The sequence below is a fragment of the Cheilinus undulatus genome, linkage group 12, assembly GCF_018320785.1.
Source record: "Cheilinus undulatus linkage group 12, ASM1832078v1, whole genome shotgun sequence".
Taxonomy (NCBI): domain Eukaryota; kingdom Metazoa; phylum Chordata; class Actinopteri; order Labriformes; family Labridae; genus Cheilinus; species Cheilinus undulatus.
The window spans coordinates 5,901,371-5,918,899 of NC_054876.1; the positions used below are offsets into that span (position 1 = coordinate 5,901,371).

General features: G+C 40.8%; 1 protein-coding gene across 1 annotated transcript in view; it reads left to right on the forward strand.

Moving 5' to 3' along the window:
* The first annotated feature begins 15,741 nt into the window (after positions 1-15,741).
* Positions 15,742-17,529, forward strand: part of jam3b (junctional adhesion molecule 3b) — a 114,894-nt gene continuing 113,106 nt past the window's right edge. Inside the window, exon 1 of the mRNA XM_041802016.1 lies at positions 15,742-15,819. Coding sequence (XP_041657950.1) covers positions 15,742-15,819 — 78 coding nt within the window. The remainder of the gene's footprint in view (positions 15,820-17,529) is intronic.

Here is a 17,529-nt window from a genome sequence, read left to right on the forward strand (position 1 = left end):
CTTTCTCTACATGTGGGCAGGATTCCTCCTGTCTCCTTGCCTCCAGCTCACATGTGCCGTACTGTAACTGTTTTATTTTGGGCTAATGTTTAGAAATAAGCTCTTTGGTCTGTGCAGTAAATCACATCAGCAGAATCCAGCCCTATGACATAATGTTAGGTATTAAAAATAAATACGTATAAATAAATGGAAAATCTTCTTTCTGTGTGCTTTTATAGGTCATTTAGAGGCATCAGTACATTCAGGACTATTTCATAACCGTTAAAACTCCTCAGAGGAGATTGAACCAAAGTGCTTTTGTCTCTAAATCTTACAGAAGATTGAAACAATGATGATGGTACAATGGAGAATAATCCATCATGTGGAGCTTTGTATCCTCAAAAAACAACCTTTTTATTTTCTACTGATTCGGCCTCTCTCTGTGGTTCTTTGATAAACATGTGGATGAACTTATATAGGTCAAAAATTTATCATCAGTGCCAGATGTGTTTCAGATGAAAGCAAGTGGAGATTTACAGGCGTGGACTGAACATCATCTTCTCTGCGCACGTCAGACCAGGTGCTTCACAACCTTCCTACCATAAATGACAGGAGGAGAGAATCAGACCAGTACGGGACGTGTTGACAGACAGGATGCACACACAAAGCAGTAAGTCTGGCTTCAGTGGTGCTTGGGCTTTGACTCTGCCACTCCAGAACATTCCTCTTGTCATCTTTAAACCATTTCTGCACAGAAATGCACCATTTAGGTCTCGTCAGACCAAAGATCTTTCTCCCACTTGACCATGGAGTCTCCCACATGCTTTTCAGTGAACCCTAGTCCAGATTTAATCTGAGTTTTCTTCAACCGTGGCGTTCTCTTTGCCACTCTCTCATAAAGCTTTGAAGAAGCTTTGAAGGTGAAGAACCCAGCCAACAGTTGATGTCTGCAGAGTCTCTCCATCTCAGCTGCTGATGCTTGGAGCTCCTTCGGAGTAGTCATAGGTGTCTTGGTGGCCTCTCTCACTAGTCTCCTTCTTGTACAGTCTCTCAGTTTGTGAGGACAGTCTGATTTACATGTGCCATATTTCTTTTATTTCTTGATGATGGGTTTAACTGAACTCTGGGGATGTTCAGAGCTTTGGAAATGTTTCTGCATCCATCCCCTGACTCATACTTTTCAATAACCTTTTCTCTGAGTTTCTTGAAATGTGTTCTTTTGTCTTCATGGTGCAATGGTAGCCAGGATTAACCTTCCAGACACAGGTGTCTTTATATTACAGTCATTTAAAACACATTGACTGCACTCAGGTGTTCTCCCTTTCACTAACTGTGAGACTACTAGCACCAGTTGGACCTCTGTTGAGTTAGGTCAGTCACTTTAAACGGGTCACACAGGAGTCGTGACTTTCACCAAGTCTTGTCGTTAGTAAAGCTAAATGGTCCAAGCTGTGTTGACCAATCACATGTCAGTATGATTTAGTGTTTACAGGTGAAACTCTTTACACTGAATTTATCCGTGCTGACAAACCAGCTCCATCGTTGGTATTCTTATGATGCGTTTGTCTCTTTAGACAGATCTCTGCATCAAAGAATCAGTTATAGATCAAACATTTAAAAATGGCGCTGTGAACAAAGACGATCTGCAGTTAGATTCTCTCACTACCTGAAACACGTCAGAGAAGATCAAACCAAACATCATTCAAAACTGTGACATTTAAAATTTGTTTTCATCCTCATCTTTAAAAGAACCCTGTTAAGTCATGTTCACCTCATTGGATTCTCATTTGAATCTCTTGAATGAAAACTAAACAAAACCAAACATTACACACTACAACATTCAGAGATATACAGGTGCATCTAAAGAGAAATATTATGAAATAGTTCATATTCATCATCATTTAATAAAATTTTCCTTTTTACATGGTATTCTATGTTTATAGATGCACTTGTATATCTCTGCATGTTCTATTCCTGTATGCTAATCTTGCAAGGCTGATGAACTCACCATGTCTGTCATCAGGCAAACCCATTTTGTAAAGCTCCACACTGCACCATTTGTCCCAGACCTGGACAGGTCTGACCACTCATCATCATCTTAGAATCATTAGAGGAGTCATTTCAGTGAGCTGATTGCATTTATACGCTGCATGTGGAGACTGTGTTGTTGAATATTTCACTGGACTAAAGTCTCGTTAGTTTGGAAACAGCTCCAGCTGTGTGAGTTGTGCTTCCATGATCACATGGACATGTCAGGCTGCCTGTCTCCTTCTCTACCGGGCTACATAAGGCGAAAACCACAAGCACAGGCTGCAGACAGATATGAGAGCACGACAAACATCATGTGGTGTTGGAGAGGCAGACGTTTTTGCTCCTCTGTCTGCCTTAAAACTTGGCACCAGGCATGCAGATGGTCTAGCCAGGGGCGTAGCTAGGGCTTTTGGGCCCCCAGCAAGATTATTACACAGGGCCCCCTTTACTGGCTAGCTAAGCAACACATTTTGCATAATTTTTACAAATATAAATGCATTTTATTGTATTTTTGAACCATAATTTCTCTATTTATGAGCCGCAGTTTTTACTATGGTTATATCAAATTTACTTGCATTATTTTGTAGCGCTGGACTACACCATTTGGACATCTTTCATGAGGAGCAGGGCCACCCTGCATTCTATTTATTCTATTGGATACAAATTTAAGTTTGTTGGCTGATCCATTTAGTTGCTTTTGATTCAATGATGACAGAAAAACTAAGAAAAAATAAATTAAAAACACTTTTCATTGCAGACTTCTTAAGGGCCCGTCTGTGGACCCAGATAATCAGTATCCTTTTTCTCCCCTGATACACCCATGGGCCCAGCGGTCAAAGACATGACCCATGTACATGGGCGGCCCTGCTTCGAATCTGGCCTGTGGTCCTTTGCCGCATGTCTCCTCCCACTCTCGTCCCACTTCTGACTCTATCCACTGTCCTCCTCTGTCAAATAAAGGCACCAAAAAGCCCAAAATTAGAGGGAAAAAAAATCTGCACCAGCAAGTGTTTTGATAGGACAGATGTGTGCCTGTCAGGTGTGAAAAAAAAACTGAAAAAAAATCAACCATGGTTGAAAAAAAATATCCGTCACACTCTGCAAAATGACATTACTGGTGTGGAAGCTTGCATTGACTTGCTACAGGTTAAAAAAAAAAAAAAAAAAAAAAAAGGACTTTGTGCGAATTATTCTCCTGTAAAAATTGCATCTGATGTGTAAGGATCTTTACTCGTAAATCCGGGTTCTGAAGTGGATAAGTCATCACAAATGTGCCCTTAACTTGACGCAAAAGATCGTAGCGCCCAAGTTACCGACTCGCAGCATTTGTCCCTCTGTTCTGTCTCGCAACTTGAAGCATCCGCCATTCTCGCACTGTTTGATCAGCTAGTGGAGCGCAAAGGATGATGGGTACGCAAGGGCTTGGTAACTGTTGTTCCTGTTTCTCTTTGCTCTGCTCCACTGAAAAAACATCACTTTTTGCTCTGAAGGCCTACTGTTTGACACCGTCACGTCTATGATGGTACTGAGACACGTCTGTCACCATGGTTCCATGAAATCAACAGTACATCTCTCGGTTGAATCTAGCTGCTGAAGGAAAGGCCTGTTTGCTAACTGTATTCAAAGGAGCTTTAAAAATCAGCTGCACCTTGTGATGTTACTGGACTTCAGATGTGCCCTCCACATGAGGACAGCTCTTACCTCTATATATCATTACTCTGTCTGTTTCTAATATGACAGCCTCACATTCACCAGATCTTCTTTACAGTAAAACGTGGTGAGCAGATTCCTGTCTGAAAATCAGAGAAAAACATGCTTGAACCCACAATGTTAGTTTAAGTTAAAGTGTAGACAGAGCTTCTGTTTCACCTCTGAGTCAAAAAACAAGGCTATGTGAGCTATAATAAACTCTCAGTCAGGTTATATTTGGAGTGCATACTGTATATCACTCTGTTTTACTGAGTATTTACATGTGTCGTATGTTTAAGACACAATGAAACATGCAGATAAAGACTCTACCAACACTGGAGGTTGCCCTAAACCTCCCTGATCCTCTTGAAGCATAAATATTTGCAGCTGATCCAAACAGAGCTGCTCAGTGTTTACTTTATTCAGCCCAAACAGGCTGAAAAGATTTCTCTTGTTCTTCTTAAAGTGTGCCAGTGTGTCCGTCTGGTATTTAAAAAGCTGCACATGGAGCTTCTGATCGTAGAGCTTCAGCAGGTTTGATCACCGAGAGGACCTCTGAGAGCAGACAGGAGCTTCAGGGCAGAGAGAGAGGAGAAACAAATGTTTGTCCTGGGGTGAGGAAGCAGCAGAAGGCTGTGTCGTCTGCTGGTTATGACTGTAACAAAGACACACACACAGCCACAGACTGTGTTTACAGAGCATGGAGCAACACAAGGTCACCAAGAAACAAAGCAGACAGTCAGAGGATGCAGAGAAAAGTGTTTTTGTGCTTAAGATTTTGTGAGAGTGATGACGATGTATGCTTGTTCAAAGTACTTTCACATGCAGCACAGATGTCTTTGCTATTTTCCACCTGACACTGTTGTTATATTTCAGACATACACACACGTTCCTAGCAAATGAAACCACTCATTTTTCACCCATGGGTGTGTCCCTGCCTTTGCTTTGGACTGAATGCATCCTACTCTGTGGTCTGATCTCAGCATTCAGTGTGAAACATTGATGACAAACAACCAAAATCCAATATTTATGTGCTCACACTGCACCCCCATCGTCGCACACACCCCGAGTTCTCATACTGACGAGTGAAATCAGGGTGGACCAGGGTCAGCCCAAGGATTACAACTTTGTCTGGGGCTATTAATACCTGAAGTTTAAACCATTTCCCCGTCTTATCTTAAATAAAATGCTGGGGATGTTTCAAACATTTAGCTTTAGGTAGAGACAGCCTTTTGTTTACACAACAACTAACGAGTCATTCATTTTATGCTGGTAAAGATATGATTGCCTTCATTTTCTGCTATCCCAAAGTCCAATAAATCAGTCATCAGAAGACAGATCTTTGACTTCACTGAAGGAAAAACTCTCTTTTTGATGATAAGCATGAATCATTATTTGTTTTGATCTCAGAGGAAGAGAAAAAGAGAGAGAGAGAGTCAGTGGGAAAAGATTATATCAGTCTGAGATTAGACAGTTTGATTTTTGCCTTAAGACAACATAAAAACAATCAGATCAGCCAGGAACATTCAGCCTTAACTCCTGCCTTTTCCTTCTTTGTTTTGTCAGTTTTTGTTGTGTTACAAGGAAAAAAAGGTAACCCAGTAGAAGAAGTTTTCAGGCTTTTACCTGTTGAGTCTTGAGTTTCTCCTCATGTAGCCCTCTCTTTGTCCCCCATGGATCATCTGACGATCAGCTGGGAGAAGTTTATACATGCGAAAAATGCCCTGACATTTTGGAATCTGCTCATGGCTCTGCTAATTAAAGAGGATATATTTTACCCTTTTAAGACAAGTTTATATGAAGTGAAGTCTCTTACTGAAAAAACACTCCAGTATTGGATTTTTGCATGTCTAAAAACTCCTCTGTTTCAGCCCTGCTCAGGACGAGCTGTTTCTGTGTCTGTGGCTTTAAATCTTACTGAGCTGTCTGACTCCGCCCCTGACTCCGCCCCTCTCAGGAAATGGATGTGGCTCTCCTGATCTGAGAGGAAGATCAGGAGAGGAGGGCAGAACTTTCTTTCTAGTGGGGAGGGCCAACTGAGCCTGGGGGCGGGGCTAAATCCCCACATGACCTCATTAGGAGAAAATCTGGGAATGGTTTGTTTTAGCACACATTTTTTTTTAATGTGGAGGGGGGGTTCTGGTACTTGAGAAGATTGTGGACAGGCCAGGGGCACATATTTTTTTAAGAAAGGCCTTAAAAAGTGATTTTGCGTAATATGTCCCCTTTAAGGTCGGTCTTTGTGTCCTCACAAACTACGCACCTCAAACTTCAAAATCATCAGGTGAGAAAACGCTTGAATGCTCACTCTGTATGCCCAGCTATTGATTTAAGGCAGGTAGCAAGATGTGTCTTTTTTTTTGTTAAATATCTGGCACTGCTTGCTTACCTATCTCATCTCCACCTTTACATCAAGCTCTGGGCTTGAAATTAAAAAAGTTCTGCACACTTTGCAGTGTATCAGCCTCTAAGGCTTTCTGTTTTTAAATCTAACTTTTTCTCCAGCTTTGCTCTGGTTATTATTTAACTTTTTCTCTGGATTATCCCTGTGACTCTCTTAGGTTTGAGGGATAACCATTGAAAAGGCACATGTGGAAATATGCTACGGTAATGTTGGCAGTCAGACAGACTTGGTGACGGTCTTCCCTCACCAAGTGCACAGGTTGGGCTGCATCAGTGTTACTCAACCAAAGAGGCAAATTGTTGGAAATTTCCTTTGCAAAAGCCACAATCTAGGTGGGGAAAAGTGGCAAAAAGAGGGTTAAAGTGGCAATACAATCAAGTTTAAGGTGGCAAAATGGCCATAAAGGGGCAAAATAGGCATAAAATGGCTACAATTTGGTAAAAAGGGGAAAAAGTGGCAAAAAGGGCAGAAAGTGGCAAAAATGGGTGAGAAATGATAATAAAGTAAGTTACAGGTGGCAAGAATTGTCAGAAAGCAGGAAAAACTTCACAGTAAAATTAGTGAAAAGTGACTAAAATGAGCCAAAAAAACAGCAAAATGTTAGGAAAAATTGTTAAATATGGCATTTGATTTCAGAAGGCAGTTTGAATGGGTGAAAAGTGGCAGGAGATGGCAAAAAGGGGAAAAAATGCAAATAAAAAGGAGAGCAAAAAGCAGCAAAAACTGAATACAAGTGGCAGGAATGGGGAAAAGTTGCAAAAATGGATAAAAAGCGGCAAATGAAGGGACAAAAGGGGCAAAAGGTGCAAAAGAGGGCAATGAAAATATACAGAAAAAATAAAAGTTGACAATGAAGTTTGACAATTAAAGCATACTGTATAAGTGAGGGAAATAAACTGACTTTTGACTAGCAATAGACAACTTCTAAAGTCAAATTTTCCCTTTTTTACAGCTTTCTGGGGGAATAATTTTTCGAATTAAGATAGAAAAGAGCCAAAATCATCACAAAAGAGCCACATGTGGCTCAAGAGCCACGCCTTGAGTAACGCTGGGCTAGCTAATGGACTGAGATGCAAGATGCAGAGAGAGGGGATGCAGGATGCAAAAGAGGGATGGTAGCTGTGTCGGGAAAACTCGTATGAGTCCTGCTCGAGTTCAACCCTCACGAGGGCAGCTTTTATCTATCTTTCTGTCTGTCTGTCTGTCTGTCTGTCTGTCTGTCTATCTATCTATCTATCTATCTATCTAATGTCACTCTATACCAGACTCTATCGCAGTGGTTCCCTAAGTGGGGGTCGGGACCCCCTGGGGGTTCACGAGATGCCTTACAAGAAACAGAGAGTATTTGTTAATGATTTTAAATTGTATATTTTTAAGCATTTCTGTACAAATATATGCATAAAATGGTCCAACGGAAATGAAAATATGGTAATTTGTTGAAATTTATGCTGAAATCAAAGCAATGTTTAAAAGTCCCGCACATGACGATTCTTGAATGTGCATGGCTGTTTTCGACTATGCCACACCGACCTTCGGGACAGTGGAGGTCCCCGGTCTTCGTCACTGTTATTTTGGGGGTCATGGGCTGAAAAGTTTGGGAACCCCTGCTCTATCGGACCAAAAACAACCAGCCCGGCCCACCAGGAAGCCTCTCCATGCCTGTAATTACCAGACAGTGAAAACTCAATGGTGGGTCGAGGAGAATTACAAATGTCTAAGCAAGGGCTGAACATGAGGCCCAGTGATCTTGACCTTTGACCTCCAGACAGTTATGTTTTTGAGTTGTTTATGGTTACAAATGTATAAATAAAGCATTTATAGCTTAGTTTATAGATGACTAGAATTAAATAACATTGCTTTGTAATGCTGCCTTATTCATGCTTTAAAGTTGTTAGTGTAGTTGTTATGTGTTACTATTTTATTTGTTAAACCTTGAGCACAAGCCTGTAAATTCTTATGAGGGTGGACATCTATATTTTTGGAGGTCAAAGGTCGCAGCAAGATCAGAGTAACCTTGTACCACATTGTATCTTCATAGGACCTACATCTCCCTGACCTAACATTGTTCTTTTATTGTCTGGTGTTTGAATTATTCACAGAGGCATGTAAGAGCCAGGCAGTAGTTCTACTTTATAATGTAAGGAAAGAAAACATGTTTGAACGTTTGATCAGAAAGAATCAGGAGAAGCTCCTCATGTTCTCTCAGTGCTGTTCTATAGATTTAGACATCTCTCTACATCTCTGACTCCTGCTGACTGTTCGATTCTCTTCAGATTCTTTCAGGTGTTAGCCTATGTTGAGGGAAAAAAAAAGATTTGCAGAAACAATGCAGGCTCAGCGCCAGCAGCTGGAGTCGGAGTGAATGAAGAGAAGGGCAGTGTTGTTCTAAGTGCTGGAAGTAAATCTGAGGATTCAATAAGTCTCCAGCCACTTGTATTATTCAGGAGACACAGGGAGCACAAAGAAAACAAAAGAGGCAGTGTAGAGTCTGCAGTCATAGGCCTAGGTTTCTACTTCTTCATCCACCTCACAGTGGAAAGCTTGATGCATTCGGTGCATAATTGATGGCTGTTGTATCTGTCTACGCTGGCTGGGACATCATTGTTCTCAGAGAGAAGTGAACTGTAAGAAGAACATGTGCTGTTATGTTTCCTGTTGGCTCCATGTCCAACAGTCTACAGGATAACATACTTTCAACATACTTAGTTTGGCTCTGACATTTACTTAAAAGTAGTTTCTGTTTTTGTTGTTTAGCAATTCTAATTGCCAGTTGTTAAACTGGGATGTCTTAAATATTGACCACTGTTATGGTTTTTGGTAGACTGCTGAGGTCAGACCTACACATGGGTCTGTATGTGACTGACTGACTGACTCTACTTTCAGAGTCATACATGCAGAGTTGAGCTATAGACGGGGTTTCATTGTACCGAAGTCGTCAGTCATGGCTGCCTCCACCGCTGGAAATATCTCTGCTGTAGCTTTAGTACCGCATCCCTTTTACTACAACTGGGCCACGTTTCTGTATGAAATAAAGAATACAACCCTAAAAGCTTTTTATGTTGTGAAACATGTTTTTCCTCTTCTCCTGACCTGCTTTGCCATGAGCTTGTGATAATTACAGGGAAAGGGTCAGTTGTGTGAATGCTTGTATACAAGGCCTGCTAGTGGAGTTAGCTCAGAATTAGCCACAGCAGCACTTTGGCTAGAACTAAGCAACATTTATTTTGAAAAGAAACACTGAAAGCAACACTGAAAGCTTTCTGTAACCGAAAACATGTTTTCTGCAGTGTAGTTGTGGTGGTGGACCCAAAATGCAAACCAGTTTGCAGAAGTTTAACAGATTTATTGGTTAACAGTGTGCAGGGAGGGGGCTCCAGGTGTGGGGGGTAGTGAGGGCTCCGGAGTGAGAGTGCTGAGGCTGGGCTGTGGTGAGGCACGGAGTGAGGCACTGGAAAAAAGAGGACAAGGCAGAGTTAGTGGCAAGGTCACAAAAAGCACTGGAGTCAATCATGCACAAAAAGATCACTGGAGATCCGAGAGCCTGAGAGCCTAGGTTACCACTGAGAAGTAGCTGGAAATTCTCTGGCGCTGAGGTGAGTCTCTGCAGCCTTCTTCAAGGGAGCTTGATTGTAATGCAGAGATTGTAAGGAGCCACAGGTGGAAAGGATCAGCCTCAGAGGAAACTAACACTGTATCCGAAATCACCCCCATTCACTATATAGTCAATCCGCCATTTTTTAGTGGTGTCTGAGTGAGCATTGTTATTCACTATTTAGTACACTCATTCTATCCCACAATGCATTTTGAAAAGTAGTGAACAACTGATGGTCTCTAGCCCAGCAATATTTACCATCATACATAGCTGTTGCTGCTCTCAAACATTACGGACGAACGAGAGGAGCACAGAAACATATATAAAAACTTTATTTAATACTTTTTTGTTTATTGGTTTTAACCAAATCTGTGAGAAACTGTCAAGGATTTAAAATGGAGTTATTCTGAGGATTACAAGACATGAGACCACACAAAAATGTACACTATTTTGCCACTAAAGACAGAAGCTTTTTTATCTATTATTATTTTTAATTTTGGGGGGAAAATACATCACATTTAGTGTCAATTTTCATTGAAATTCTACTATTAATTTCGATCCTCAGCCATTGTCATCGAAATCTACGAGCCATTGTTGCTAAACGTTTGAATTGTGAGACGGTGATGACGTCATTGCTCGTAACCGGAGTAGTGGCTGAAATCGTTTTTGTGTTTTGCAGTTGAGTCCACTATATAGTCCACTACATGCTGCTCACTGTAGAGTGGATAGGAAGTAGGGAATGAGTGAGTGGTTTCAGACACAGCCCACAGTGAAATTAATGCAAATCACCACCCAACAGGAAACGGAAATGTCAAAATAAAACAAGAGGAACGAAAACCACCACATTTTCGCTCTTCTCCTGCTCTGTTTCAGCACAGGTTTGCGATCACTAGGGTGGGGGTTTCTGGTGTATCCAGGGGCTACTGCCGCGGTAGCCATTAGCTTGAATGTATGTAGCTGTCGGAAAACGGCAGTTTAATCTGAACTGGACCGCATTTCTTTTTAAAACAAGCCCAAAGAGGGACAGCGAAAGCTTGTCTTGGCACAGAAGTTGTTTTTGCTCGTCTCCTGTAGGGCCTTGGCATCAATTTTACATGAAGCTCCACCAGGCAGGGGTGGCTTGCACAAGATTAGCGCATACGCTCTACATCATTTGCCGCTCTGATAGCTTCTCATAAGTGTGACGGACAGATCGTTCCTCCATTCACCTTCTGAAGACTTTCAGAAAAGCCCTGCCCTTCCCAAATGCTTTCTATGGGAGCTTTCCCAGATGAGTGTGAAATATATTTGGTGTGTCAGGTTAGCTGTTTCCTGGCTTTATGTTTTAAACTTTTGTGATCCTTCAATTCTCAACCTACAGAGATTAGGGACAGCACAATTATACACCCCAAAAACGAATCACTCTGCCAGAACACACGATTCAGTCAGGTATTTCAGCAGGCATCCCAGATAATTGCAGTCGGCCATATACTAGGTTTTATCCTAGTCTTGTTCCATGCGGACCAGGCCTTAAATTCAATAGTTCAACAGTTTGATGTCACAGCATTGATTTGTTACATCTGATATAATCCCTTCAATATTTGATGCCAATCCGTTAATGGTCATGATCTACAGTACACGCTTACCTCACAGTAAATGGTGATAATCTTACTGACCAACTACCTGACTCATGATGCATCCAAAACAAGATCTCAGTATGAGAACAGTCACCCCTCACTGACAGACAAGCATGCTCCTGCAGCACACTCAGCCAAATAACAGTCTGACCTGCTGTGATTCCAGCTGTGTTGATAGCAGCCGGTCTGGAGTCTGTACAAAGTCTCTTGACTTTTAGCCTCTTACATTTGCACAAAAATACAACTAGATGGAGATCAGACCAGAGAGATGATCTCTCGTGTAAATTTTGATTTGTGATTAATCCCAGAATCTCTGCACTTTATCACAATGAATCTTAACCCTTTGCTGCATTTTGGATTTTCACAATTTTGCATTCAGAGCTGTCTTATACTAAAGGTAATTGACTTCCTGTTTGGATAATGACCTGCTTTTATTTTGAAGGAAATAAGGAACTGATCATGAACTTAAATTTAAACGTGTTAATGATACCCGTATGTCTCACAGACCCAGCATGTGACAGGTCTGTCAAACAGGATGTTGCATATGTATTTCAGCTAATCTGAATGCAGAGCCCTGCACATGCCAACCTGCCTGTAAAGGCATACTTATGCATCACATTTTGAAGCTAAAGGTCATGGACGAAGCTGCTGTATTTGATGAGATGGGAGGGAGGACGTGTGTGAACTGTAATGTGCTCATATGAGAACGCCCTGCTCATGTTGTAGTATTAACTTGGCATTATATCAATAGAAGACTGACTTACCATCACATGTTAGTGCCAGGATGGTTGATCTATGGATGACTGTCGCTATAAAACATGAACAACACAGGAGTAAAATACCTTCATGAGATCATAGAGGTGATATTGTTACAGGCTGATATCATCCATAGCTGTTACGGTATAAAGTAATGACACTGCTACATAAAACATGACTGCCGATTTAATTCTAAATGTCACTAAGAAAGAATAAGTTCACATAATACAGGTAAAGGTAAAGTGGATGAACCCTGTCAAAGCCAGCTAAAAAGAACAGTCTAAAAATAAAGAGCATGCATTATGAACGGTGTAGGGAGTGGACATTCTGTCATGGCACCAACGTTTGGGTTTGAAGACTTGAATAACAGCTGGAATCACTTTGGTGTTTTGTATAGGAAGCAACCATTTTTAGGTAAGATGCAGGAAATACAGAGGAGGAATAACATTTCAATATTTGTGATGGAAGTAGTTTAGTTATTTACCAGTCCAGCTAAATCAGCAGACAATTTAGCCTGACTTCTGGCCAAATTAGCCGCCCACCAATGATCAAGGGGCTGTCTCAATTAGAGGCTCATCACAAAAAATTATATGCTCAAATAATTCTCTAGTGTGTTATGTCAGTACAACTGTTTTTCTGAGCCTCCCTAACCTCAAAACACAACTACAAAACATGGTAAATTTTCAATTTGAGGTCAAACTGCCTCAAATGGAATACAGATACCAACCAATCAGAGCAAGCTGACAGGGTCACATCGCCAGCTAGGTGGTACACTCTTTTACAGCTCACAAACATAACAACTCTTTTCCTCTTTTTTGATTTTTTTTTTGTAATTCAATTTTTATTTGAATAGGCATTTTCACATAGAGAGTATCCTGAACTTTTTTCACAGCAATGCCTTTTCTTAGATTTGTTCATTTATGCACCAGAAGAAACCGTTTTAAGCCACTCGGCCTGAGTGGATCCACTCATTTCAGCTTTTCATTTCATACTTTCAACATTGTCCATCACACAATCTGTTAATAGATTGATGGATCTGTCAAAAAAAAAAAAACACCTTCAACAGAAATTAAATTGCATGCTTCTGTTTCTTCTGTTAAGTCTAAGCCCGTCTTGCTTTTTCTAAATTAACATCTTAACTAATAACGCAAGAACTATGTGAGCTTATAAAGACAGGGCGGCTACTTTTCTAACCCATTCAAGGGGTGAAAAATCATTTTTTGATTTTCACTACAAATCTTACACACTTTAGGACAACAAGCTGTGGACGCAGCATTTGCTTTTTATGTTTGATGGCGCACATTTCTTTGAGATCTTGTGAGGAATCTTCACTTTAAGATCATTTCTACAAACAGCATATCTGCTCTCACCTGTGAAGTCTGCATTCAATGAAGGAAACAGAAAGCTCCAGCAGCAACATGTTTCAGCTTGTAGCCTTCATCAGGGTCATTCAGAAACATAATGCAGACATCATTTAAATAAAGTTGGATGAGATGAAAAAATAATCCAATAGATGCAAAGTACATAAATGTAACCAATGTTATTCATCCACATATAGATTTCAACGATAGAGCATTGATACCAGTGGACGGGTTGAATCAGTGGTTCTCAACTGGTGGGTCAGGACCCAAAAGTGGGTCTCAAAGCTGTCTCCAGTGGGTCTTGGATGTATGCCTTGAAAGAAAAATGTGGCAGAAAGTCTCTGATGTGGCAGCACACGTGGACAAGCTTCCATACTTTTCAGGTTTCTAATTTTTCCGTAATAATGAGTAAATTCTGGTTCTTTTCGCAGGATTTTAAATTTATATCCATTTCTTAGGTTTCCAAAAGTGGTTTTCCCAAGATAATGAGGTTATTTCTTGTGAAATTTCCAAAATTTACCTGCAATTCAGGGAAAATTAAAGGAAATATAATAGAAGCATGTATGCTCTTCTGCAACAATGTGCATTTCAAACATTTTTGTCTTGTCTCTTTGTTGAGTTATGTTTTGTTACAATGTCCAAATTACTACATATTCAAGGTCCAAATTGTTACATATTTTCAGCAAAAAGGAGAGATGTACCGTGTGCTCTCGTTGTGTGGTAAACTCCAGGTAAAAGCCAGGTGCTCTTGAAGAATGATGCGTAAATTGTCAAATAAAGGAAGAAGCCACCAGGGCAATCTTCAGGCGCACTCGCTCGACTCAAGGATTAGGTTAAAAAGTCTTTAATGGTTCCGGGCATATTTAATAAAACAATAAAATCACAAAGAAAGCTGACCAGTTTTGACCACACAGGGTCTTCATCAGGGCGTGAACAAGACACAGACACAGGTGAGGTTCATTTAAAAGAATCATGTGATCTGATGGCTGAACCTACACAAGCTTGAAGGTACAATACTAGAGAGATTCTCAGAAAGAATGTATATAACCCCTAATAATTTGTGGGAAAAAACTCAAATGGTTCTTTTTCATGCTAGAATAAAAACCTGGAGCTTGGACTTCTTGGACCGCCTGTAGGTAAAATCTTATTCCATAGGGAGTCAAAGTTAAGAGCTGCAGGAGGGAGACACCAGGCTTTCTGCAGGTGCACTCACACTGAGCATGTGAAGAAGTTTAAATGTCTTTAATATCTGCAGGCATATCATTTAAAAATATCTACACAAATAAAAACATCGGTTTTCCTCATGGCATCGCTGGATGAGTCATTATACAGAGTAAGAGGTCAGAGGTCAGTTATATTGTTAACGGCCTGGAGGCTGAATTAAACAAACATATGAATAAACAAGCATACCATAATTAGGCAATGTGAAAAAGGTGTTACCATAAATGTCACATAAGATTAGTCAATATGGAAAAAAAATCTCCAGACAGCAGGTCGAGTTCAGGACAGGAGTAAGCTGAGGAGACAGTAGGCAGACAGCTAGCAGTTCCCTCTGTGTTTAAGGCTGTAAGTCTAACTTTAGGGTGATATTTGATCATTTAAATAAGGCTCTACAGGACTGATGAATACCATGTTTTCTTTCAAAGTAAAAGCAGCTTTATCCAAAACTCTTAGCTTAAGACACAACACAAAGACTTAACAGTTTATTGAGAAAACATGTTAGCGTAATTGTTATGCTGAACTATAAAGTCTGGGCATTAGGAGGGTAATGGTATTTGTGTTCATTCCAAACTATCACAGTTAGAGGCTCACAGTTTGGTGGATGTAGTCACATGTTGAATATGTCCGAATGGGAAAAAAAAAAGGCCATCACACAGGCAGTATTTACCTACCAACCTAGGTGGCAGTATTGCTCAAAAGAGTTTGCTAACTGCTTTGAAGCAACAACCAAAGAAGAGGCAGAAGCAGGCGCAACGAAACACGCAGAGAAGAAAAGTTAGATTTAAGGGCCGTCAACACAGAGACGAGTTTAGGAGTATCCGCTAAAGTATTTTATCGCATTTCATCCACACGGAACTGTCGGTTTGGAAGCCTGAAATAGCTACTTTTTGAAACCAGGTCCAGCAGCGAACATCGCTATGCAACAACTGTTTGGTCTCTGTGTGTACAGCCAAACACATCCTTCCTGAAACGATAACATCAGCCCATTTAACCTGCATGAGCGAGCCCAGCCAGCAACAACAATAAAGGCATTTTACAGGATTGTGTTTGTTTCTTCTGCTCCTTGACAACCACTGTGATCAACAAGTGGTCATGGAGAACAGCATTCGCCACATGTCCTTGGATCCTTTGCCGAGTGCAACCAGAGGGGCAGCCAGGAGAAAGTTTTGGGTAAGAATATGTTTTGGTGCGCTCATTTTACAAACTTCTTCTCTGTTTCTAGAACATCTCTGTGGCATCGTTACAGCACCACTTACATGCCTGGCATTTCTTGGAATGATCCTGTTTTTACGGAAAATTTTTTCAAAACTAAACAGAAAGATATGTTTTGTCTCTGTGTGGACGAGGACAGTTCCAGGACCCAACAGCTTCTTCTCCCTCCTTCAACATCTCTGAGCCGATTTAAAAAGCTGGATGTGAAAGCACAGTGGACATTACAAGTGCTAACAAATTTAAAGCCTTTAGGTGCATATTTGGAAAAAAAAATGCTGCAAATCATGTATTTGGGTGCTCTGCTCAGGATCCATTACGTTATCCCTGTCTGTGTTTACATGAGTTGGTCTGGGGTTCTAAACTTGCACAGCAGTGATGACCACTACACCGGCTGTTTACGCTCAAATATGTTACAGTGTCACGGCACACTTTAAAAATCATAAATATGATGCATTGCTGCGATCAATGCACTTATTTTAATGAAATTTTATTCAACAATGCATTTATTTTATCATTTTTAATCAAGAGGTTTTAGCCTTATCACTCTGTCTAACCTGGCAAAGCTGCTGGATTGTCCAGATTCCGTGTCTGACATCAGGCAGATCTATCTTACAAAGCTCCGGCTTGTTTGGTTGGATTTTACCAAAAATATAACAGCAAATTTCGTTTATTCAAGTTTGTGGATGAGGGTTGGCTCTTCAGTCTTCAAAACTGAGGGAGAGCATGCTCTCGTCTTGTCAGTGATGGCCGTGTGTCTCTTTTTTGTGAGGTCAATAAAAGGCTTAATCTGCTTCACGCCCACTTCAGTCATGGTGTGTTTAAGACTGTCAGACAGCCAAATGACATCTCAGTACAGCTTGAACCCATTTTTAATTTCCCACATAAATACCAAAACAAAACAACAAGACAGCAGCCTTACGTTAGCTATCACTGCGTACAGTCACTTCAACAGAGAACACAAGCAAACATGAAAGCATAAATTCAGTCAGACTTACTGGGATCACTGGATGTCAGTGAGTCATTTTGTACATGCACCCCTGCACAATTCTGTTATTGTAAGATTCTTATCTTGACTTTTTAATTCAGTTCAATTAAAAAACAACTTATACAATGAAGAGTTCACAGCTTAAAGAGTCCAGGGCTGGCAGAAGGGGGCTCTTTTCCTCAGTGTCCTGCAGCAGAGGCAGTTTCTTGAGCTACTCAAAAGCTGGGTCCAGAGTGTGTGAGGGGTCTTGGATGATCCGGTTCGCTAGTGTGAGTGGTTGCAGGGAAGGGGCCTTTTGAACATGGCCACCCACTTCGACAAGAACAACCTCTGACCCCAGGGCACACAGGGATTACCTCTACGTTACCCGCACCCTAATACTGCATATTTACTGATGTGTAAATGCAAGTCCAACAGTGTTAAAACATAATTGCAGGGATAAGCTCTTTCAAAATGTCTCCTGGCTCTGAGTCGTGGTTTCAGACCACTCTGGTGTAGCTGAGCAGTCTAAAAGTCCAGATCAGATAATACTTTTTTGAAACTGAAATTAATTCAAAAATCAACACAGTGTAAAGAATTTCCTCACATTGTCAACAAGGATTTAAAATTTGCCTTGAAAGGCTCAATAATCAAATTTAAAGGGGATATATTATGCAAAAATCACTTTTTCAGGCCTGGCCTGT